This window comes from Nothoprocta perdicaria, unplaced genomic scaffold (genome assembly GCF_003342845.1).
Source record: "Nothoprocta perdicaria isolate Ctin4 unplaced genomic scaffold, notPer1 scaffold_40, whole genome shotgun sequence".
Lineage (NCBI taxonomy): Eukaryota > Metazoa > Chordata > Aves > Tinamiformes > Tinamidae > Nothoprocta > Nothoprocta perdicaria.
This window is the reverse complement of record NW_020455644.1, coordinates 3,287,349-3,312,913: the sequence shown is the minus strand read 5'-3', so window position 1 is coordinate 3,312,913 and position 25,565 is coordinate 3,287,349. Positions and strand designations below refer to the sequence as shown.

General features: G+C 44.0%; 1 protein-coding gene across 1 annotated transcript in view; it reads left to right on the top strand.

The window, feature by feature from the left end:
• Positions 1-3,697: 3,697 nt before the first annotated feature.
• Positions 3,698-25,565, top strand: part of OSBPL10 (oxysterol binding protein like 10) — a 91,653-nt gene continuing 69,785 nt past the window's right edge. The window contains exon 1 of the mRNA XM_026045558.1: positions 3,698-3,966. Within this exon, the coding sequence (XP_025901343.1) occupies positions 3,698-3,966 (269 nt within the window). The remainder of the gene's footprint in view (positions 3,967-25,565) is intronic.

Here is a 25,565-nt window from a genome sequence, read left to right as displayed (position 1 = left end):
ATTGTATTAAAATTCTTGTGCTGTGTTTTGAAAATGGTCAGATTAGAGGACACAGTACTACTCGTAGGCCTCCAAATCCAGGGATTTGTGGAAGCCAATCTGAGGAAGGCCTAGGAGAAGGTGCTCTGCTCCAGCTGCCCCGAGCGCCCTAGCTGCACTCGCTGTGCGTGGCTGGGAAGCGACCAGGGAGCGCGAGGCGGCCGTAGCTGTGACTGCCACGTGGACCCAGCCTTAGGGGCTACATCGGACTCATTTTAATACTGTTGTCTATAGGTAGCAGTGATCCAGGTGTGCAGTGGTAGGTTTGTGCTTATGCAAGGCCTGCAGCTTAGTGACATCCAACCTCAGCCTCGGGAAGCTTGTGGGAAACGAGGCTGTGTCTCAGGAGGACTCTGTAGGGACAAAAGGAAAATAGCAAAACTGATGAAGCCTTGGGTTGTCTCCATGGATGATGTTCAGTGTCTGAGTGCAGACCAGGCAGAAGTAGTTTTTGTAGTTCCTGGAGTTAATTTGCTTCCTATGACTATAACTGTAGGAAGTTGTGTGGAAATCTCATGGGAAGAGGAGGAAAGAGAATGAAGAGGAAGGAAAAGAACCTGGAAAGTAGTCACAGAAAGCTGCTAAGGAAGCATTAAAAAGGCACAGAATGCCAAAGCAAGGGGATTAGGAAATGTAGACGGACCGGAGAATGGACTGTGAAGGAGCCATCTTCTGGTGGCTAAAACTAAGTAATTTTGTAAAGGACAGGGAAACCTCTCCATCTTCTGATAGGGGAAAAAAACACTGTTCAATTTGTTATCTTACAGACATCTGTTCTCTAGAACAGATTTTTTGAGGGGCTCTTAGCAGGTGAGGCAAAACTTTGGTTAGAGAGGGAAAACAGTTCGCTTTGGAGGAGTGTGAAGTTGCAGCTATTCTACCTTGAAAACAGCCAGAGCCCTCGTTAGGTCGATTGCTGTTAATAAATATCTAATTAAGAACACTTGTAACAAAACATACACTATGCTGGATTGCATCAGACTAAGTCAATGTGCATTACCCTAAAGTCTGGCTCTTTTAGGACAGACTGTTACCTAGTAAAAAATAAATAGTGCTGGTTCAGTTGTTTTGAAGAACTTTTATGGCTTGAAAGAGGGTAGGGCCTTACTGATATCAAGGTTGTCATGAAAAGTTGTCTAACTCTGCTAGATTGTATCAGTATGCTAATACCAGGAAAGGAAAAGAGAAAGGCTGGATCTAGCACATTCTTGTATTTGAATACAATAAAAAGAGCTAAATATAGTGCTGTATAGACAGTAAGGGTCTGTCTAGCTGGGTATCTTGTTCCTGCCAGCAGTGGATGCTTAGAGAAAGTCAAGAACATGGCAAAGATAAGGGGATTATTGCATCGATAAAGTAAGTACATGGGCTGCTGGAAATTGGAAGCTTAGGGCCTTGCAAGGCATAAAATACCTCCAAAACACTGTGGTGAAACTTGTTTAAAGATTGTTCACAAAGAATTGTCCAGTTGTTTTATTTATTATTTTTTTAACTTTGTGGACTTCTGGAATCCCAGAACACCTTGTAACAAGAAGTTCCATGACTACAGAACCTGCAAAAAAAATTTTCTTCTGCTGATTATAAAATGGCTGCCCCTACAGTGAAGAATCATTCTATATTATCCCTTTATACCAAATTAACAAATCACAATTTTATATACCACCTGCCTCTCTTCCCTCTGAAAACCCTGCCTAGTTTTACTCTCTCTTTATAGAATGGCTGTTTTTTATACCTTTTCTTTCTCTACTTTGTCTTATATTCCCTACTGACTGAATATTATAAATGCAGAATATATAAACACTGGGTGTACTATGGATTTATATAACAGCATGCTCATATTTGTTTTCATAATGAGCTCATCACAGATGTTTGACTTGATTACCCTTGAACACAGAAATGTGTTTTTTCCGAGGATTAATTGAAATGACTCTAAGACGTCATTTTGTGAAAAGCCATAACTAATTCACACACAGTATTTTTTTTTTCCCTTGTGTGGCTTTACTTTTTTTTTCCTTTTAAATCAACATTCAGCTTCAGTTGCCGTTTTATCAGTGTATTAGCCACTACTGTGAAATCCTTCTGCTGTTCTTTGCAGTTGATTCTAGTTTTAACAATTGAGTGAGAGAAGCGGTTATGCTTTAAGAAGATACTGAGCAACACTCAGAGTTGTGGGTTCCCTCTGTCTGAAAACTGGCTGTTCATTTGTGTATTTTGTTCCCTATCTCTGAGCTAGTTAATCTGCAGGAGGACCTTGTATTTTATTATATGACAGTAATCCCTCCAGCATCTGCAAAGAATGGTTTGGGATTGGGAAATTATCCTGGGGTATATAATGCTTGCACAGTTCATTGTCCCTTCCATTTCAGATACTCTGTAATGGACATGCCATTGTGATTTGGGTTTTACATATGGAAACATGCTGAAAATACAGCAAAAGAGAACTTCCTGGCATAGTTTTATGCCACTAAATCCTGTGGGAGGTGAGAAGATTCATATTCATTCGTAGTGTAAAACATGCATAATCAATGTGTTTCAGAGGGTGATGAGAGATCTTATGACAATATCGTCTCATTAAAGCATTTTGTTCTGCTGTTTTTGGGCTGCAGTGGTGACTGATTATGAGAAGAAATGAAAGGAGGATCTCCCTAACGAACATCTCTGAAGAAAAGGGCCTGAGATTCCTGGAAGACCAATGGCTACCTCCTTCTTTCCAATGTCTTTTGTGGTCATCAGAAGGACTGGAGCTAGCTGAACCTGAGGAGGAGGATTTCCAGACCGTGGACATGGAGCTCCTCTCCATAGTAAACAATTGGGGAACGTTACATGAACATCTTAAGTAATAGCTCTGACTTGAGAAATTAGTTACTCTGAAATGCCTTCTGTTTTAGAAAATATCTAGATCTGTAATACTCTTCATGTGTACTCAAAGATGCACACTAAGAGCTCCACCAATTAAAATTCAACTCTCCAGACTGCAATGCTTCAATATTTAGCCACAACAGAAGACGTTTAACTACCCAAAATCCAGGATCAGGCCCAACACTTCAGCTAACCAACCACAACACATATGGTAGGATTTTCAAGAGGTAAAACTGGGAGAATCTGGTGAGGAGCCCTCCTCTCTACGTTGCTTTACACCTCGGCCTCTGTCTGTGGGCAGATCTGGGTATTTGAGTATATTCTGAGATGTGGGACGCAAGGTTCGTGATACTCGGTACACTGTAAATATGTGTAGTAAGAGAAGTGCAGAACCTCCCACAAGTTCAGAGTGTAGAAGCCAAGTTTGTCATATATATATATATATATATATATATATATATATATATATATATACACGTGTGTGTGTGGGTTTTTTTTTCAAACTCTGTGACTGCCTCTCTTTTTCAGGTCTCCAGCCACAGACCAGCAGCAGTAACCACCCCGCCAGGATGTGACTTTCAGGGTGATTTTAATGGAGTATCGGGGGGCCACGTCCGCCATTTCGCGAGCAGTGCGAGGGGCTCGGGGCCGCCCCGCGCGGGCGGCTCTCGTCCCTCGCCGGTACCGGGCGCTGCTCGCGGGCCGGGCCGGGCGGCCCCTTCTGCCGCGGGTGCCGCCCTCGCCGCGCCGCCCATGAGTCAGGGCTTTGGCGGGCGCGCAGGCTCCGCCGCGGCGCTCCATGGAGAAGGCGGCGGCCGCGGCGAGCGAGGGCGGCGGCAGCAACAGTAGCAGCCGCAGCAGCAGCCGCCCCACGTCGGCCGGCTCGTCGCCGTCGTCGTCCTCGGCGAGCCGCGGGCTGCCGGGCCGGGCGGCGCCCGCCGGGCGGCTCGATGGAGCGGGCGGCGGCAGCCCCGGCTCGGGCAGCCCGGGCGGCGGCAGGCGGCGGGAGCCGGTGCTCGAAGGGGCGCTCAGCAAGTACACGAACCTGCTGCAGGGCTGGCAGAGCAGGTAAGCGCCGCCCGGCCCCGCCGCCGCAACATGGTGCCGGGCACGCAGGCCGGGCCCTGGCCGACCCGGAGCGGTGCGGGGCGGGTTGGAGGGGTCGGCCGTGGGCGCCGGGCCGGTGTGGAGCCCGGCACCCGGGCCCGGGGAGTCCCGCCTTGCTCGGGCTCTGCTTCTCGCCGAGCTGGTGCTCACGGGGCGGATGGGGCGAACACCCGGGGCTGCCTCTGTAACGTGAGGTGTTGGCTGCGGCTTGGGGGAGCAACAGCCCCGCTACAGGCGACGTGCCCGGTACAAACACCCGGCCAACAAGCAGCAGCCCCAAAGGGCCATCACTTGTATCGAGCGATCCCGAGGAGCGGCAGCGTGGCCGCAGTGGGGACCCTCGCGCGCTGGCCGCGTTGTTCAAGTACCTGCAAACCTTGGTGGGGTGACAGCGATGGCGCGAGGACAGCGGGGAGCCCGTCCTGAGGGGAGGCCGCCGTGAGCGGTGCCAAACGCGGCCGCCTTCTGGGTGCGTGTGCCCCAAAACTGGGCAGCTGCAGCGCAGGACAGGGCCTCGACCGCTGCCCCTGCACCCCTAGGAGAGCCTCTCCTCTCTGCGTTGACTTAGGCAGCCCCTCTGGCGTTGTGACAGCGCAGATGGGAGCTAAAAGCAACCCCTTCCCCTTTTTGGTGCCTTCATCTCGTTTTGCTGTTTCTTATTTAAAAGAAAACCCCGCACTTTCTTTTTAATCACGTGAACGGCTTAAGGGTCCCTTTCATGTAAACTGCTGAGATTACCAAGTGAGAGGGCTTTGCTTGTACATCTTTGGGTCTCGAGCTGCCGCTGTTGTGTCTGGGCAGTGCTTAGCGCTGATTAACTCTCTGATGTGGCTGACAGCTTAAAACAACAGGGATAGGTACAGGAAAACTTTTACTGGAAAACAGCATGGAAAAACTCTGGATGTGATATAAGTAAATCTGTCATAGCGCTTGGAAAGTGATGTCAGTTACTTTCAGCAGTCTTTTAAATGTTGTTTTATTCTACTTTGTGAATTGCCAGTTTTGTGTAAATCTGGCTGTTTCAGCAGTGGCTTCTGGTGATGGTAGAGCTTCAATGAGTAAAACTTTTTTTTTTTGTTTGTTTTCTCAGTTTTGTCCTCCTGTCGATCTCTATATCTGCCTTTAAGGATGGGGAGTTCCTCAGAGTTTAAAGAAAAAAGCTGAAACTTGAGGCTTACAGAAGTTGAGCTTACTGTCATGTCCAATAAATGAATTCACAGGCTGGTGGTGGTGGTTGTCTGTTTGGCCTTTTGAATATTTGTCATGAATATAAAAAAAGTGGAAAAATAAAGTGGAAACTTGTCAGAGTTCAGTGATTAAGGATTTTGATTTTTTGGAAGATATCTAATCCTTATCCATTAGCCTAAATAATTCAAGTGTTTTAATGTTAGCTGCTGCCATGCAGCATTGAAGTTGAAAGGTTTCTCTAGGTTCCCTAATGCTTGGCACACAGAGTAGCCTCTGCAATCCATAAGAAATCCTTGTCTTCTTGCTTGAGTTAACATAAATCGGTGTTACTCCTTTATCTGTCAGCCCGTAATGGGCACGTGCAAGATATTCCCATTTCTTAGCAGACAAGCAAGTGTGGACGCTGAAATGCAGCAGCGCGTTTATAAGCATTCACTGAAGCAAGTGGGGCCTCAAGCTCTGTCTTAAGGACCAGCAGTGCGTTTTCCTGCAGGGATTTCTGAGGGTTGTTGCCTGTTACTTAGAAGTAATGCATTTGTTCTGTTCTAGGTAGTTTGGAAACAGCCTCATGTGGAAATGAGTCAGATTCTAGTTTACCTTAAAGCAAGCAGAAGGAAAGGCCCTTTTATTTCCAGTGTTGTGGCTGTTCATTGCGTGATAAAGGTCTCCAGGGGCCTGGCCCGTGCAGCATCTCTGCTAAAGCCGTAGCTCCCTCTGGGTCATGCAGGTAGGAGCGCAGGGAACGGGATTTAACTCCAAGTACAGACATTGTGACACAGCCATCAGGCTAGTGTGTGGCCTGGGGCATTAGGGCATCTGTCTGTCATCGCATTTTTTTGCTGTGAAGTTGCACTGTGGGTTCAAGTGCTCTTGCAAAGTGTTTCTATCAGGTTTTACCTGTTCTGCGTGCGTGTGAGAGTGGTAACCTGTGTTTTAAGTGGGAGTTGTGTGGGTTTAATAGGCAAGTGTGTCTCTGTAGGATTGGCATGTCAGGCAAAGCCTATTTTTCATGATCTAATTTGATATTAATGGAGTGCTTATTGCTTGTTGTTGTATAACTTACTGTTAAGAATGTTGCAAAGTGCCAAAATCCATTTGCCCAAGGTAGCCCTAAACTGGCATGCAAGCTGCTTCCTCCGGCCTCCCCCCTTTCTGAAAACTCTTCTGAGTTGAACTGCTCTTTATAGATTATTTTGTAGCCTGTTTTCTAAGGCAATGCTTGTTTCCTTTCTTGGTTGAGAAATCTGTGTTGTTTGCAGTCCATACGAACCGTTCCAATATGTTTCTTGCGCTTGGGCACCATCAGACTTCTCTTTGGAATTAGCTGCGTTCCCTGTAGGCAGTCAGAAAATTCACTGTGTTTGGGTGTTTTTCCATTCATGCTGCTTTTACTGCCCTCCACGACACTGTGGTGTGGCTTCTTTTTGTCCATTCTTCCAGTGTAGTGTTAGAACTGCTGTGATGTATGGATTTTTTTTGACTAGGGACACCAAATACTCAAGGCTGCTGTTTTTTACATTATGTATAAACCTTCTGCTCTTAAGTGAGAATTATCTGGATCTGGGGAGGAAAAAGGTTTGTGCCATAAATAGCAAGTGAAAAGATATAAGGTCAAATTCAAATGAACAATCTAACATGGGAGGTTAAAGGTAAGGAAAATGTATAAAGGAAGAATGTGGTGACTGAAGAAGGGAAGGAAAGTCTAGAGGAAAGTGGCTGGACTTGGTGACGTTGGGCTATAGAGGAGTATGTTGGGTGGGTTGTGAGGAGACAAACCTGAGCTCGTAGAGAAGAGGAGCCTGCAGAAGCTAAGAGTGATTAATCTAAGTTAAAAGTGCTGGGGTGGGGCAGGTTTTTGTAGGTGCAAAACTGAGTTTATATTTATGGACACACATGTATAATAATAGATATATATACACATAGACATGCACATATATTCTGGAGAAAGATATTTTGACCTTTTAGGACAAAGAAATATGTACCTTTTTTCCAGGACAGAGATTCAGAAGGTAATTATTAGAGAAACAGATGACTGTCATTGTGTAGCTACACAACTATATACCTGTATAACTACACAATTATTTACCCGTGTAGCTGCTGGGACAGCAATCTGTCCAAGAGAAATGAGCTGTTTTCTTTTAATAGAATAAATCATACTGTTGGCATTCTAACGATAGAGAAGATTGGGAAAGAGGACATACTAGTGCATTGATTTCTTTAACGTTTGTCAATTTTTTTGTGTGTGTATGTATGTGTTCTCACTAGAATCAGATTGCCCACTGATTACTGCATTGCTTATCATTTTGTCTTTAATGTTTCTAGCCCTGTCTCTGTCTCTACAGTATTGTAATGTCTCTTACTACAGAGTTCAGGAAGGGGAAGACTATTCCAAAGAGCTGGAGATACAACTTTTATTTATTTTTCTCCTCTTGGGTATTATCTCCTTAAATTTTGAAAAAAAAATGATTATAATTTGCATGTGATAATTGGGGAAACCAACCCTTCAAGTTTCAGAGCATTTCTGTTATAGGTCTCCCTTGCATAATAGATTTTACTAGAAATAATGTGGTCCCTTTATATGTAGGATCTGTATATACTAATAGGTAATATGGTAAGGAGGAGAACTACCTGAGAGTCTCTTGAAGCCTAGTATGTCTTTGGGAAAAATAAAAACTTCCACTTTTTTGTATTCTACTAATTTATTTTTAGGAACATGAAAGCTTTTGGTTAAGACACACTGTGCCTCTTTCAGTTAGTGATTTGCCCTTGATTTTGCAGTTGATTCTAAGCCATGTCTGTTAGGATAGTGGCGGATGCTCTTTGAACAGCAGTGTGAAATTAGAGAAGAATTCCAGCAAGAGTGAGAGCAAGGTAAGGGAGAAATCCTACCTCAGAATCTGCTGAGAAATCTGGCTTGCAGTCTGCTTTGTGAGGATGTTCACAAGGAGCATTTAAAGGAAGCCAGCTTGACTCTCAGGCTGAAATTGGGAAGGATGGTGCTGTGATTGATTAAGGAACTGGTTTAGACTGTGGAGATGGCGGTGGTACTGCAGAACTGCTGTGGATGCTCTGTTTGCTCCCAGGGAGCTAACCCGAGTCCTTCATTCTGCCTGTGTGACAGGGATCAGTGCCATGTGCGGGGTAACCTCACTTGGTTCATGTAAGATTATTGACACTGTAGGGAAAGGTAGGAGATGGGAGTGTTTCCCTGGGACGATATATGGGGATTTGCAAGTGTGCTTCAGAGCTGAGTGGCAGCCTCGCGCTAGAGAGAACGACGTGCCAGGCAAAATAGAGCGGGGTCCTCCTTTCACCCAGATGTCACACTTGGCTTTCCCACTGCTCCTGCTCCAGGAGGAGGAGGAGGAGGCAGTTGGCACTGACAGCGAAGCACTTGCCTGCTCCTCTCTGCGAGTTCTCTGCTTAGCAATGGAGCGATAAACGTGGGTAGAGGCAGCGCCTGTGCGCTTGCTGGCTTAGGGTTTTCTTTTTCTCTGATACGGGTTATGTCTGTGTAGAAGGAGAAGTGACAGTAAGTTGTTAACTAAGTAATGTGCCTGGATTTCTTTTATGACTACATAAGAAGTGTATTCACAACGTTTCCCCAGCCATTTTATGCTAAAGGAGTTGTTTAACAAGAGTGCATTCGGAGCTTTGCTTTTCCTTGGCTAAACAGCACTAAAGTTCTTATCTGGTTCTTTATGGTGCCCTTAGAGGGTTCAATGAGTCTCCTACGTGAAAAGGATGCTGAAATACACCACCACTATTGCCTCTTAATGTAAAATGGTGTTGAACCAAATTCAGTAACATGAATTTTGTAAATTAAAAATAACAAATTTGCTCCTTTTGTTTGTAATGCTCTTCCATAATTTCCCCTGCCCTATGCACTTAGTATCCTTTATATCTTGTAGGCTTGTCAGGGTCTTACTGAGTGTTTCTCAGAACCCAGACCAAGGAGGGAAAGCTTGCTGTATGGTTTGCTGGAAACACTTTCACATGCAAGTGCTGTCTAGATGCTTCTGCCCTTCTCTTTCCAAGCCGGCAGTCTGGGCAATGGCTTGACTGCGCTGTTATGTAGCATGAGCAGTGGGACTGTCTTGCTTCCTTTTCCGTATAATCTTGCATTTATCTTTGGATGTCCAAGAATTTTTCTTCCAGTGATGGAGAATCCCTCATCATAGGTATCTGAACAATTTGCCAGGTTTTACTGCTTGCTATTTAAAATTTTGTTCTTTTGTTCCAAGAGTCTATTGTTCCTAGAGTATCAGTCCTCCTACCCCTGCACTGACTCTTATGCTCATTATTGGTGAGGCTGAAAACACTCCTTAGTAAACTTCTGTTCCTTTTTGGACAGGTTCATTTGTCTGTTTTCCATCTTGGAGTCCCTGGGGACCTCAAGTTCCCTGTCTTTGCCTGGCTTCTCCACGCAAACACATTCCTAGCCCCAATCCCCTGTTATTGCTGCTTGCCTTGCTCGAGCCCCCAGCAGCGCGGCCCCACGGTGCTTGTTCCGTCTCCTTTCATGCTATGTATGGTGCTCCGCTGTCCGGTCACCTACCCTCCTCATTGGGCTGTGCCAGGCCACGAGTGTCAAAGGACACATAGCCTCCAGCTGCCTTTTCCAGGTGGGAAGGTGGCAAACGCTCCAGGTGGGAGTGCTCTCCCTGCCCGGTGCTCCCTCCAGCTGTAACGAGATTTCTGCTGCTTGCTGGGGTGCTGCTGAGGCTCGCTTGTGGTGCGAGCACATTCTCATGTCGAGGTGCCAGCAGAGGAGTAGGAGAGTGTTTGATTATAAGAGACAGCATTTTAAGATATGTTTGTGGAAAGTGGTTAAGAGCTGGAAGAATCACTTGGATGTAGTAATCGGGATTATCCTTGCCCAGAATACTTAGAGCCATTGCTTTTCAGTAATTAAGACTATTTTTCTTTCTTTTCTTTCTTCTAGATTTATGGCTTTATTTTGACAGTACTGGAGTGCATGCTTTTTGCTGAGGATAGCTTATTGTCATGTCACTGGAGTCCTTATGGATGATTTGTTTTTTGTCTTAGGCCATTGCTAAGCACTTGAGAGCTAGGAACCGATTGCCAAGGACCCTTATTACAAATAGATTCCCTCAGAGATCCCTATTTAGTTATATTTTGAGCTGGCAGCATCAGTTAACTGTTTTTCAACCCACTTAATGTGTCTCATGCTGTTTTCTGTGCTATATTTAAGCTCAGCACTGCACTAGAACATTGCTTCAGTGCTGTTAGCAAACTTCCAATATCCTCAGGAGTACACCAAGGTTTCTGGAGGAAATGTATTTTTTTGTGAGCTCGCTCTGCTGGGCATTCCCTACCTTGCTTTAAATGTTCTTGTTAAATATGTCCAGTTGCAGCTCTAGCAATATTGTATAGAGTGCTGTGTGGGCCAGGAGGCCTATAATTATTGAGATTTTTCCTATTTATGTGTATTTTTAGGATGTTGGCACGGTGCGGTTTCTTCCCGTTTGGGAAGTTCCCCATTGCTTCCGGTGGGAGGGAGCGGGATGATGCCCCCAGGCCTGTCCTGGCCGATCCTTGGCTTTTGGAAGCGCTGGGGATGCACTAGGTCAAACCCGCCGATGGCCTTGGCCACAGCTCTTGCAGAACATGGGCCTATGGATTGGAATGGGCATCCACGGAGAGCGTGGTCCCACGCGGAGCAGCGTGGGCGGTTGGGTGCCTACGGACTGGGAGAAAACCTCCCTGGAAAAGGAGGAGGGGGTTAAGCTGGAGCCAGCAAGCCAAGATGTCCTGTCCTGGGTGAACTCAGGGTGTAATGAAAGGGGCAGAGAGGGGGAGAGGGGCCCGGCTTCTCCTTCTCCTTGCCGTTATTAGGACCTGGCAGGAAATGGAGAAAGAGCCTCAGTTTCACTCCCCTGCTCTTACGCTGTTCATAGGAGACGGATAATGAAGCTGATGCTGCAAGAGAGACCTGAGTGGAGGAAAGATGATGAGGCAAAAAAAAAAAAAAAAAAAAAAAAAAAAAAAANAAAAAAAAAAAAAAAAAAAAAAAAAAAAAAATTAAAAAAAAAAAGTCTTATTCCTTGCTGCAAGCAATAAGGCATTTGGGGCTGGCACAAAAATCTCTCCTGAAGTTTTCTTTTCCAATTGCCTTCTCGCGGGGAGCTTTTTGTAAAGGCTCCTGCTGTTGAAGATACACTGAAAAGACTTTTTCCCCCTCTCTTCTCTCTTATGTATTTTTTTTCCACTTCAGATACTGGAAGGTTTCCCTTTCACACCATTTTTTCCCCCACTGCCTACATTTTATCTTATCTGATTAGTTGGCTTTTTAGTTTTGTGCCTGTTGGGCTTGTGCCAAGCTTAATGTTACTTTATTGTGTAAGAAGAGGATGATTTGGCATCAGAACAGGGGAGAGAAGAGAAGAGGTGTGCAACGGGGGAGGAAGCTCAGGAGAAGGAGTAAAACCTTCCCGGGAAGGACTGACAGGAGAAAAGGGCGACACAGAAAGGGAAGAAAGGAGGGGAGGAAAAGAAAGAATCAAATACTGTAGGCAGTATAAGGAGAAATTATGCACTTTAACTTTTTTTTTTTTTTTTTTTTTTAATTCTAGCTCCTTTTTTAAAAAAAGGAAGGCTATCGTTAAATACAGCATGAATGCAGAAGGATGTCTAGGATACCTAAGCGAGGTAGTTTGCTCTACCTTACCTGCTTTCTGCTGTAGTATTGCCATTAGGAGTAGCACACAGAATGTAACCGGTGTTTTTCTAAATTAAAGAACATGTCGTGCAGCAGGATTTTGTTTTGCTTTCTGTTTTCTTTCCTCCTCCACCTTCTCTAAAAGAGCAAATCTCAGGCTAGTAGATGACTGCAAATAGCAGCCAGAGGAAGCTACTGACGGCGTCCACCTGGATATATATTAACGTGCCAGGCCTACCTTTGCCCTTTTAAATACACATGGCTTGCGTGGGAATTACAGCATATGGGATGATGAAACTGTCTTCCTGGGAAAGGTCATAAGATTTTTCTTGGTTTTGATAAAAATGAGAATCTAGATATTTGTGCATATACAGAACAATATTGTGGGTTTTTTTTTTGAATACCTATATTTAAAGCAGCACCTTAATGAGTGCAGGTTTTTAGGAGTAATTGTTGCTTGCGAATCAACCCACTCTGTCTCCAGCAGCATCAGAATGAGAAGCATTGAAGGCTTCACAAGATGTTGATGAAGCAGATGAAACAGCCCTTTGATGGACTCTCTGCAAGCCATGCATGTGTCTCTTAGGAACAGTGTTGAAAAGGTGCTCTGTTAGGAATATGGCTGGATGTCAACTGGATATCACACGTGGAAACTTTCAATTTGAGATGATGAATTGGTCTCGAGAATAAAAGCAAAGTAGTCCCTGCCAGCTTGGAAGGGATTGGCTTAGAAGGCTGCAAAATTCCAGCTGTCCTAAGATGATACAAGGTGAAAGAAAGGTCTGGTTTCTGCAAAGCTCTGTTTGAATTAGTTGGGATAAAGAAGAGACGGAAATTAGCCAGCAAGTAGTGGGAAAGGCAACTCCTGTAGCTTGCACGTTGTCTCGTCTTCCATCTGATCTGTAAAGACAACATTGCATAGTCTGGGATATGTTAATTCTTCCAAACGAGGGATTTTAGACTACAGATGGAAAGAAGCTCAAACACTAGGAAAAACAAATGGAAGAGAAGGGAGACATTAAAGACTTCAAAAACTCCGAAAAGCAAAACCACCTTAATTTTTTTTTTTTTAATTTTATGTAAATCCATGTTTAAAGCCATATGCAGCTCACAAAAAAGCCTTGTTGAGTAATAGAGCTGAGTGCTCAGCCCCCTGTATGTGAGCATGGAATGAATGTTACTCGTTGGGCAGGTTTTGTCAGTGAAATAATAATGTAAATACAGTGGTGTTGGGAGAAATGCCAAGGTTCGTGCAGTTCAGTTTGAGATGATAAATTATCTGCAACTTAGAAGTAACAAAAAAGAAAAAATAGCTGTTGCTATAAACACTACGATAATAACCCCATACATTTTAAATCACAGAATGGTTGAGGTTGGCAAGGACCTCTAGACATCATCTAGTCCAACCCCCTGCTCCAGCAGGGACACCTAGAGCATGTGGCACAGGGTGGCATCAGGTGTTTTTATTCTGTAGGCTGTATAGAAGTTCCTGTCCAAACAACAGATATGTCCATGAAGTTTTGTCAGGGAGTAGCCTCTGGTTCATGCCTCGCTTGGAAGATACCTTAATAATTGGTATCTAGGACAGTTCTGGAGGCTACACCCTTAGTCAGCTATGCTAGACCCTAAGTCAGCTATGTGGGCAATGCGGGGCGGCGTGGAACACAGATGAGGAGCTGATAGCAAGACTGCTGTCTCCTGGCATCACACGTATATATTTTGCTCTCAGGAGATTATCTGTGAAATTTGGGTGTTTATTGCTCTGACAGGTGATGATCTTGTTAGTGTGTGCTACAGGGGTTGTTTTTGATTAGTCTTTCTGACTGTTTCTGCGACATAGAATATGTGAGTGATGCACGTATGTGCAAGCCCAATATAACTAGGTGAGTGTGAGAACCATCAGGAGCCAGGGAACCATCAGGAGCCGGGAAACCATCAGGAGCCAGGGCCTTGTGTGCCCAGCTTGGATACTGGTGCCATTGCTCTGATGACCTAGGTGCGTGAAATCAAACACAGCTTGAATGCCAGGGAGATGTTAGTGGTGCTTACAGCATAGCCCAGTAAATAAATAAGAGCAACCAGCAGTTAACTCGTGATTTACAGTTCGATAATGTAAAATTAAATTGTAGCCCAACTGTTCTTTATGTTCAACTGTCTTTTTCTTTTGTTTGTTTTTAATTTTGCCATCATATTTTATGCAGTCATTTTTTCTAGATGGGGTCTGAAGCAGTCTGATACTGTTTCTATCTGTGAATATCTTAGGAATGCTATAAAATTTAGGAAATATTGAGTTACTTAAGCTGCTTAAGATAGGGGAAGAGGTGTTTGATCTTTAAGGAAGCATATTTTTCCTCCAGAAATGGATTATTGTCAACTGTAGTTCTATTTTATTTATATCTATCTATCTGTCTATATACCTCTCTCTATATATACTTTATATATATATATATATATATTTTTTTTTTTGTTTTGTTTGTTTTGGAAAAAATAAGATCCATAAGTGGCTTTCATAGATTCCAAGGTACTGTGGTTTTGCTGAGGAAAGATTCATCTTTCCATTTCCAGGAAGGTCTTTTAGGCTTTGACGTTCTTTAGCTCTGGGTTAGCGAACGGCCCTGAAGAGCTGCTGGGTCTCGGTGGGGATTCTTGCCGAGAACAGGGTGAACACTGAAGGTCTGGCAAAGTCTTCGGTGACCAGTGGTGTAACCTCCATAAAACGGTGCTGACTCAGGGCAGCTAATGGGAAATGGATGCTGTATTATGCATTGATGGGATGTGGTTGTTCTCTGGACCTCATAATACAGTACAGTCAGTATCTTTCTCAAGTTCCTGTTCTTAAAAACTTGGCTGGGACAAAATAACTTCTGAATATTGAAAAGATGTCAAAATGAAATCTAGTTGCTCTAAAAATAAACAAACTACTTAATTTTTGGATATGCTTTCAGCCCTTTTTTAAAATGTATGATGATACAACACACTGCTCTATTCCTGGTAATCCTTAGTATAAAATATACTGAGAAATGCTTTCCTGATGTGTGATAATAGTCTTTACCTAACACAGCTCTTTGCTGTGGTTTTTTTTGAGAGATTTTAAGAGATTTAGTTTAAACTGACTGTGCAGTCTTGCTGTATCACGAGTGTCTCTTTACGGTCTTTGGTTCAAGCTTTTGGGAACATCCTTTTCTGCAATTCCTTGACGTGGCTAGGAATTCTTTGGAAAATATGTGTACTGCGTGGCAGGTGGCATGGCAGAAAATAGCATCGAGCTCCTTGTGCCTTTGCAGAAATAAGGTTTTATAAGGTTTTATAGAAACTTCCAGGGAAAAATAGGTTCCTCCAGGTGCTGAAGGAATGCATTTATGCAAAGACAATCTGTAAAGCTGTAAGAACACTTGCTGCTAGTTATTTTTCAGAGCAATCAGAATAGATTCATGCTCATGTGATTCTCCTCTGCAGACATAGCCTCAATTGCCATCGACAGTCTCAGTCCGTCAGGACTGTGACCCTGCCCAGGTCATTGCAATAAAATACGGTGCATCAGCTCCAACCCATGTTGCTTAGGCACCAAAGAGCTGACCTGCTGTATTTGTGAGTAAACTTGACAAAACTAATCAATTTAAACCTATGCCATGGCTGTTTACCCTGTTCCTTTGGTTATCTTGATGTTTTTGTTATGGTTCATTATCACACGTACAGTTTATCCATACATTACTTGCCTTACTGTATATGATGGAAAACTGTAATATTTATGAATCGCCTGCATTGCCTTGCAGGTTGTCGCTTTCTGCTTATGGAGATATCTTCTTTAGTTTGCTCCTTGTATAGTTGTCAATGCATTTTTCCTTTGGAAAGCAAAACTGAGCAATGCTGCATTTAGGTTGGCCTGTTCTTCAGCTCTTAAATGCCTGTAGTTGCAATGAGTTCAAGTCCTGTCCAGTTATGCCTGGGTGTATATTTTATTTAATGCTTGCTAGTTCTTGCACGTACACATCTGCTATTGTTCTGCAGCCGGTGGGGAACGCAGTTCACTCTGCCAAATAAATTTGTTGAGAGAGAGAAAACAAAATTAAATGCAAGGGAACTGGAGGTTGCTGATAAAATGTGTGTGTTTTGGACACGTAAATCTGTAAGTGGGCTTTTAGGGGCTGTTTTAGAATATGCTCTTCTTCATGAGTTCAGAATTCCCTGGAATGGGAGAAGGTTGCAACTTTATCTGGCAGAGAAGCCGGGAGGCTTTGCCGGAGGCTGACTTTGCTAATCGGAGAACGGCAGAGCAGAAACCGAATTCTTCAGGTCTCTTCTGTGATTAAGTAACTGGCTAGCAGGACTGAGAGCCTCTTCTCCCCAGTTACGTTTTGATAATAATCCTGAATACAAACATTCTATTAAAATTCATTCCACAGCTTTCCCCTAATTCTTGGGCATTTCCAACAGCTATAACCTTAACTTGGCCCGTGGTACTTGCAGGGTGTAGCGGGATATTGTTGTTGGAGAGGACCCTGTAACACCTGGATTTGCAGCTGTTTCTAATGGCAGTTCCCTGGAGTGAGCGCGTCAGGGGACGAGCCACAAGGACAAGTCAGACCCTCTAAGCAGCCTCCAGAGTGGGTGGTCGCTCTTAAGCAGGTAGTAGCTTGGGTTCTTCCCTCTACTAGCTCTCAAGTGGAAGAATTAAAGCCTAAGCCTTGAGGAGAAGGCTGAACAGATGCCAGGTGATAGTGCAGCTTCCTGGGCTGAGTGAGCAGCTTGGCAGATGAATATGCAACCCTTGCTAAGGAGCAGAAAGAGGACACGACTGCACCGGGGCCTGTCCTACCCTCAGGGAACTGTGCGGCCTCCTTCCCCTTGACTCCATCTTGCACCCGACGCCACACGGCACAGTCGGTGTAGGGGGGATAGTGCTCTGAAGAAAACACCCATGAAAGTAAAGAGACGGGGTATGGAAATGTTGCATGTACTGGAAATTGGAAATGGCCAACCTGTAAGTTGAGGTCTTGCAGATGAGGCTGGTGCAATGCAAGGAAGCTAATTTTTTGGTCCCCTTGAGCTTAAAAATTGATTTTTCGAAAGTGACATTTGAATAGATTGAACCCAAGGGATGTGGAATAGGTATCCTGAGCAAGGAATCTGGAAAGCTTAATGGAACTGTCACTGGTAATAGAGAAGGCAGCTGGTGGAGAAAAAATATAGTGCGGTTTCTCACAGATCATTCATTTGAGATGGTGTCGGGACATCCAGAGCAGATGTCTGAGAGACTGAAAATACCTATTCTGCTGCTGAATTTTGACTTTCATGAAATACTCTTAACTGGATTTAATTACCAGAATACTGAAAAAAATATGAATAATGAAACTTAGTTCTGGATGTGTAAAAGCTTCTAGAGCTTTGCTTTTACCCCTTATATAATAATTCCCCACTTATCTGAGCCCCCCCCCCTTTTTTTTTTTTAAGTTTGCTTTTTAACAGCGTTATGACCTATTAGTTACTCGGAGTGCAATGGTGTGGATCTTGTGATTGTATTTTATCTCTTTCAGGTCTCTTCTTTCCCTTCTTTGGTTTGGATTGGCTAATGCCGAATTCAGAGAATCAGTTAGGTTGCGGGATGCTGCTGAAGGAGAAGCGTCTACCTTATTTCTTTACCTTTGGAGGAAAGAAATTCTATTTCTTGAAAGCCATCTTACTGTATTTCTTCCTGAAATCCCTTTTTCTGTGTTGTTCACCTGCTCTGTTCTCATTTTGGGGGCTGCCTGCGGTCAAGCCTGCTGTTGCGGTCTCTTAACGCAAAGGTTTACTAGAGGGAGCTTAAGGAATCCCTGGGGGTTATTTGCTGGCATTTTGGTCTGTTGTTGAACACTTTTCCAAGCTCCTCGGGTTGTTTTTTCCTGATCCTTCTATCATACAGTTCACTCATGGCTGCTTGGAGTGGAATGGAAGGCAGAGAGGGCCATGTTCAACTGCTGCGGTGCCGGAGCCCCAGGAGCACCGGCAGCAACGAAGGAAGGTTTTGGGTACCAGGCAGCTGAGCAGAAGAGGAAAGGCCCTCACATGTCAAAATCACTGTTAGGAAAATGGTGGTTTTTATCTAGTTTGCAATCTCTAAACTGAAAGACTGACACTCCTTTCCTGTGTTTTCTTTTGAGAAATAAATATGCAAAATAATGATTTTTAGAAGCATGGTTGTTGATTTAATCTTTCTTTGCAGTCTCAGTTCCCACACTTTTGGGACCAGTGTTTCCTTTGGGGATTTTGTTCTTGCTGTTCTTTTGTTTGAGTATTTCTGGTTGCAGTGTGGATGTCTCAGATGCAAAGAGTGAGGGGGATATTTGGTACAAGCAATAACGTTACATTCCAAAGCTCCCAAGTCAAATCTTGCCCTTTGGAGATGCCGGGGAAACCAACAGTTAATACTGTTTCCGAATGTTGACAACATCTGAGAAGAAACTGAAGGAAAACTATAAACAAGTGACTAACCAGAGAAGCACTTAGCTTGATCTTTGTCATAATTAGGGTCCAGGGGGAAAAGCAAAAAAAAAAAAAAGTCCTGAATTGCACGTGGAGGGAAAGCAAATCGCCTGTAAGGTGTTTCTGAAGAGCTGTGTGCGGGAGAAGGTTTCTGCTCGCCCCTGATCTGGTAACTGTAGGAGAAACATTGCCAACAAGCTCTGCTTGGGGAAGCGTCTAAGCTGCAACGAACTGGTCTTATTCCTCATCTCCCTGTGGAGCTTCCTTGTGATGGATACGGGGCTCCGTGAAGTGATGGAGCTCCATGAACGCAGCCTAAACGTTCACTTGGTGAAGAAGACTTGGGGTGTTATTAGCTGGCGTGCTTGGCATGCTAGAAGGTTAATGGAAAGCCCGCAACTTGAAGTTACCTCCCGTTAAATTAAGAAAAAAATAAAGTTTTGGTATTACTGAAGTATAATTAATACCGGTTTTACCGAAAAGAGGAGCACAAATCTGACAGGAGAGAATATATTCAAATCTGAAGTTGAACTAGAAACATATATATATATATATATTTCCCCCCCCCCTCTAAAGCATACTTTGGTCATCTCACTAGGTTCTTTGCTTCCATGGCTTCCTCTTTTACAGACAGATGATATAAGGTAGTTTAAACTCATTAGTATTTTATTCTTAAGTTTGTAACACAGCAGATGTAGTTGCCCCAGCCTCCCACACTGCTTAATGCTACTGATTAAAAAGTGTCACTGTCAGCATGTTTAGCAGACGCTGGGTTTGCTATTGCATTTGCATTATCGACAATGCAACGTTTACCTTTTTATTTCTTTAGTGCTGACTTTAATAAGAGCGCTTTTTTTTCTGTTGCGAGGAAAAGAGTAACAAATAGTAGCTCATGACAGTGAAAGAAAGGAAATAATTTCTCAACATGTTCCATAGGACTCGAATATACTCGGTAGGGCTGCTGGTATTGAGTGGCAAGAGTTGTTCTTCCTATTCCCTTGCTTTTACCGGCTGTCTAAGAATGTGATTAGTCAAGCTGTTAGTGTAGGACAGTTGTTAGTGTAGGACAGGCTGAGTTTTCAGCACGGGAGGAAATTATTGCAACTGAATTGCACAAAAGGTGACTTTGTGGGAGCCCAGGGAGTTGGGCACAGCAGCACGCGAGCCGCTGTGTGTGCTTGGGGTGAGCTGCCGCCGAGGCCGACTCCTCTGTGCCCGGGCTAATATTGCAAGCTGCAGCTGCAAGTACCAGCCTGGGGTGGTGCTGGTACTGCTGGCGGTGTAGAGAAGAAATGGGTCCCTTTGCCAGGGCATGGACTACTCTGCAGAATTCCCCTTCTATCCAGAGGCTAACTGATGGCAAGAGGCTAACTGATGGCAAGAAACATGCAAGAAGCCGGGATTTTGGAGGGAGAACTGCTGTTTTGTTTATCTTGCACTGCTGCTGGGGCTTGTGGTGTCAATGTGCAAGACACTGTATTTCTATCTAAACTTCAGTATTGGAGACTTGGGTGTTTAACCTTTTTCATTTAATCTGCTGGTCATGAGGAAGCCGTAGGTCCTGATAAATGCCAGAACTACTTATACAACATTTGTCTGCAGTGAAGCAGCTTTGGGAGGAGACGTTCACACAGAGTGTGAATGTAAGAGGAGGTCTGTGCCCGTTCAAGCAGTGATGTCCTCTGTGGTTTGGACGAGCTTGTTGCTGCTGAGTTGCGGGGCTGCATGAGGTTTTACAAACAGCTGAACTTGGTCCTGAAATGAGGTGAACTGTGTTTTGTAAAGGGGATTTGGACGTGTAGGTGTTAGTGGGGCTGACAGGACACCAGGAACAGCAATCCCTGAGGGAGAGGGAATGGCTCGTTGCTCTTGGTGGGATACCACGGGAGGCCGGGTGCTCGCTGCTTGTTTGCTGCTTTGGGCCCTGCTGTGGTCGCTAAATGCAGGAGTCGCTGCCGGCAGCTGCTGGTGTCGCTGACTGGGCAGTGACGCCCTGGCATCCTCGGTCCTCCACCAGATGAGATGCACTGAGCTGAGCGCGTTGCAAGTTTTGAATTTAATGCTTTAAAACCAGCGTCTGTCTGAAGTCTTTCAAGTTTTGTGATGTAAGGATCAGTTGCGAGGAAGATGCATAGAAGATGATTTGTCTTTAGCTTCCTGTGCATTCCCGTTAGCTCTGCATCAGTGGATTTGTGTGTCTGTGTGTTTGTCTTTAGGTATGTGATGGTAGTTTTTCAGGAAGATTAGGGGCGGTTGGAACCAATATTTCTATTCTTACAGGGCAGGAGAAGAGCAACTTCTAGTTATCTCTCCTAGCTCACAGAGAAACCAAGATGCCTCTTCTGTTTGCAGGAGCAAAGCACTAGATCACCATCTGTAGCATGTGTGAGAGTATAAAAGAACATGCAGAATATACTTGAGTTGTGTTTTCACTTGTAGCTCTGCTTTATCTATAGTAGCTTTTTGGTTTAGCAGATGGTAGGATGGAAGCATCAAAACAAATGCTTCAGATGTCGGAAGTCAAAAGATGATGCAAGCTGGAAACGAACGGGGGAAAAATATTACGGTTACTTCTTGATGGTTAAAAAACTACCCTCAAAATCTCTACCTTGCTCAAAACAAACAAGCAAACAAAAAAAAAATCAGCAAAACAACAACAACAAAATATCATCATTCATGTTTCCTGGTACTGTTGGAAACCCAAGGGAGGAAACCCCAAAATATAACAAATTACAGTGATTTTTTTTTTCATATTGGGCTCTTTGCTCAGCAGTTCATTTTGTGTCGTGCTTTGTGCTTGCTTTGTGGAGATGGCTTGATATGCAGCACAGCCCAGGACAAAGCTGGTGGGAATGGTTGAGGTGCTTTTGTAAAGTCTTTGTAATTCAAGGGTGATGCAGCCGCTGCGTGAGGTGCAGCTTTAGCAACTGCTAATGTGAGCAGAGAGAATTAAAAATACTAGTATGCCAAAGCTGCTTTCATAACCTAGGCATAACTAAATGCTCTATTAAAATGTATATATGTGTTTCCTTTCAGGGGAGAAACTCTTTCCCCCCCGCCCGATGTTTAGTGGACTTTGTTTATCTTTTGGGGTAAATGATTTGTAGATGAGTCATTTCTCTTCTTTACTTGTTTCCTTGCCTGATTTTCTCATAGGTCCTCCAAAGAATTCTTCCTCTGGAAAGTCCTTAAGGCACTTTCTGGCTGTAGTTTTATTTATTTTATTTATTTATTTATTTATTTATTTATTTTTTTTGGACTAAGTGAAGCAGAGACCTTCTGCTCAGTTGTAGCTTCCTGGGATGATGAGATGAAATCCAAACATCTTGATGCAAAATTCAATTCAAGAGGATTTGGGAAAAGCTTTGAAGATGAAGAGCACAGAGGCTTGGAGCGGAGATGCGGTTGTCTGTTCAGGTTTGGCCAGGCAGCTCCTACTGATTTTGGTGCCCAAATGCCTGTTTGGTGGCTGTGGCTTCAGCAGGAACCCGTTTATTGGCAGAACTTGGTGTCACACGGACCGGTGCCACCCGCCGTGAGCAGCATGGCCTGAGCAGTGTAGCTAATCGTGTTATGCATGTTTGCTGAATGTTGGTTTAGAATTGCATAAAAATAAGTGTTCATTTTAAAACCTAACTTCCTTTTGTTAGACTGAAGTTGTTAGAAATGGCACAGAGGTGTTCCAGCCATCGTTTTGCTTTTACAGCCATTTTTCTGTACGGGGTTTACCCGCCTGCAAACCCTGCTTTTGATCTACTGCCTCAATCAAGCTGCATGATAATTTCATCCAAATTAAAATCACATTGGCCCAGCTATTCCCAGGTCATACCCCAGCCAGCCTTTTCTCTCTGATGTGCCATGCAAAGAGTGGAGTCTGCCTAATTTCCTAAGTAACCTTAGAAGGAATAAAAAGGAAGGAGGGAGGGCCTGGGACGTGCCATGAAGTGGCCGTGGGCAGCGGGCCCGTTGGGTGCTGTGCGGCTGGGTGCTGACCCGCTGCATGAGCCCCACTCTCTGCCTTTTCTCCGACCTTGCCTGCTAAATTGTTACCCCTCCGTGCGGGTGCTCGGTCCTTTCAGTGTGCCCTTATGGTTTGCTCGATTAAAAAGTGACAGATTGAATAATCTTAACGAATGCGGGAGGTTAAACTGTTACTTAAATGTAAGCATGTTCTCCCAGTCACCTGTCTTTAAATGACAGTTTAGGAGATTATTTTTTTTCTCTTTTACCTTGAGCCATAATATTAGTGGAATTATTCATGCTGGTGAAGATAAAACACTGCACACATGTTTGAAAATCAAAATTTGATTATTAAAAATAAATAGCTGCATAAATGTCTCCCAAATAATGCCCTGACAAAGCACAGTTTCATAAAATGAAACCTGTTCGAGTGACACCTGTTTCAGTTACTGGAACAATAAACATTGCTTTTCTGATACAAAAATTTATTTTTTCTCCCCCACTTTGTAAAAACTATATAAGAAGGAAATTCTTTCCTAATTCTTGAAAATTCCCTCTTTTTGAGGGTTATGGGAACACTGAAGAAAATGTGGCTGATAGAGTGACCGGATGAAGATTGGAGCAGTGTGCAAAAAGTGTGCCTGGAAACTCTGGGAAACTTGAAGAACAGAGCAGAGAAAGCAGTGAGCTTTTGTTGGTGAATGTTTGAGCTAATTTGATGCTGAAATGTGTTGTGTGGCATAAAACTTATGTTGCGAGGAATCACTGCTTGTCGAACGTGCTGGAGAAGATAACTACGGAGCATTGAAATCTGAGTGACGACTATGCAGTTTCAAATCAAAGTATATTCATTTAATTTTCTTTTTTTGATGATTAAAGCAAAAAAAGTTATGAAGAAGTATGTGTTATGAGACTGATTTAGGAGAGAAGTGGGGCAGGGGAAGAGCTGATGTGGGGTTTGGACAGAAAACTCTATTCATTAGTGGAAAAGGGACAGCAAGATGATGTAAAAAGCCCAAACCAAGGCCAGCCTGCTGCAGACACGCACCGTGCTTGTCCATCCAGATGCAGGACCTGGCTTAGGGCATCGTGTAAAACAGTTTATTGTTTGGAGATTACAGAAGATTTTGCCTTTAATCGAAGGATTTGCCTATGCTGCTGTGCACTATTCAGGCACCCCTACTAATGTAAAACAAATTAGCCCTGGGATTAGACAGTCTGTGTAGCAGACCAGTAGGCTGGTGCAGGAGCCCAGGGAAGTCATTCACACAGTTCTGCTTTCCACATGGGATAAGTTTGGGGCATGTCCAGGGGTTTGCAGTTGCCCAATGGCAAAAGCATCAAGTGTGTCACGTGTTGTTCAGCCTCCAGTTTCATGTCATAGTCCGGGATGGAAAACTCAATAACAGGGAGCGGGAGGTAGATTTCAAAACATGAGAAACATTTGGCAGCTCTCCCTTAAAAACTTCTCGGGACTAAAGAACAATATAAAATCTGATTTTAAGATAGTTGAAGGTTGAGAGGGGATCTGATTGATGTGTGTCAGTACCTGAGGGGAGAATGTAGGGAGGATAGCACCAAACTCAGTGGTGACCAGTAATAGGACAAGGGGCAGTGGGTACAAATTGAAATGCAGGAAGCTCTATCTGCGTATGAGGAAGAACAGCTTTACTGTGAGAGTGACAGAGCCCTGGCACAGGCTGCCCAGCGAGGTTATGGAGGCTCCTTCTCTGGAGATCTTCCAAACCCACCTGGATGCTGCCCTGTGCCATGGGCTCTGGGTGTCCCTGCTGGAGCACGGGGGTTGGACTAGATGATCTCTAGAGGTCCCTTCCAGCCTCAACCATTCTGTGATTCTGTGAAATCCTGGAGGACTTTGAAACGTCCCAAGAGTTGTTTTTCCTAAGCTGCTCTCCTGTGGAAGGCAGCTCCCTTGTGGGCACCATGGGTTCTGCTTGACTTGCTTCCATTGATGTCTTTGGGTGGCTGTCAAGGTGAGCAGGTAACAGCTCAGGAGCAAAACTTTCCATTACGTGCCTCTAATTGACAGGTAGTTACATAATGCATAAAGAAACCAAAGTTAATTAATTCTGAGAGAGAGCTCAAGTTTTGAGAAATAGCAGGTAAAATAGAAATAAAGTGTCGTTATCAGGTCACGTTGACAGCATCATAACTTGCAAAAATTCTGCCATTGTCAGGCTCTTTTAAACTTGATAGAGCAGCAATAAAATTCCAGTTCTCAGAGGGGGACAGAATGTTTTAACTTGTAACTGATGTAATTTGGTAATGTATTTGCATCAGATGGCTATACTCACATAGCTGTCAGGCACTTAGGGGTATCGAGAAGCTAAATGTTTGAAAATCTCCTGTCACATCTGGCTGCCTCTTCCATATATAACACACTTGTAGATGTTCGGTGTCCTTTCATTGATCAGCTAAATTGAAAGTAACCTAGGAGTGAAACACAGCTACAGGCAGTTAATTCTGAGGTGCTCGCTTTGCTGCATGGTGCTTATGAAGAGAAAAGCTGCAAGTGAGTAGGGATTAACTGCAGGTTGATGGTAGGTGAAAGGCCTGGTAAGAGACTGTGGGGGCTGCACTGAGCTCTGTGGCAGCACCATGAAGGAAGAGGCAGAGGGGAAGCGGCTTGGGGGCATCCAGGAGCTTGACCAAAACCGACCAGCTGGAGCCATCACTTCTAGTGTGTTAAAATAATAATGCTCTGGCTTTGGGTGGACTCTTCTAATGGGTACTAATTAGAAAAGGAATTTTTTTTTGTCTACATTTATAACAATAGAAATACTCATCTGTCAGTCATTTGGATAGCTGTCATTTACTTAATCCTTTCTGTGCAACACTGTGTTTGTGTCTAGCGATGCATAACTCAGCTCTACTACCTTCTACCTGCTTATTCTCTAGAGAGTATCAAATAAAGTCTTCATCAATGTTAGTCTTAAAGTTAATTGCAGAAATACGAGGTGATGAGTAAACCCTGTTAGGAAGGGTGGTGGAAAGATGCAGAATAAGGTGGCAAGATTAATCGGTTAGCGAGGGGTTAGTGCTGTCATATCCCTGGTGGGCAGAACAAATGATCTCTGGAACTCAAACGATGTCCCTCTTCTTTTTCATATAGAGCCATGAGGCTTCAAAAATGTGATACGTGCCATTTTCTTCCCTCAGCTCTGCTATAGACGTGTATTGGCTTCCTATCTTCAGAATGAAAGACTCTAGTCTCCTACTTTTCCTGTATTTTTAATGATGATCTGAA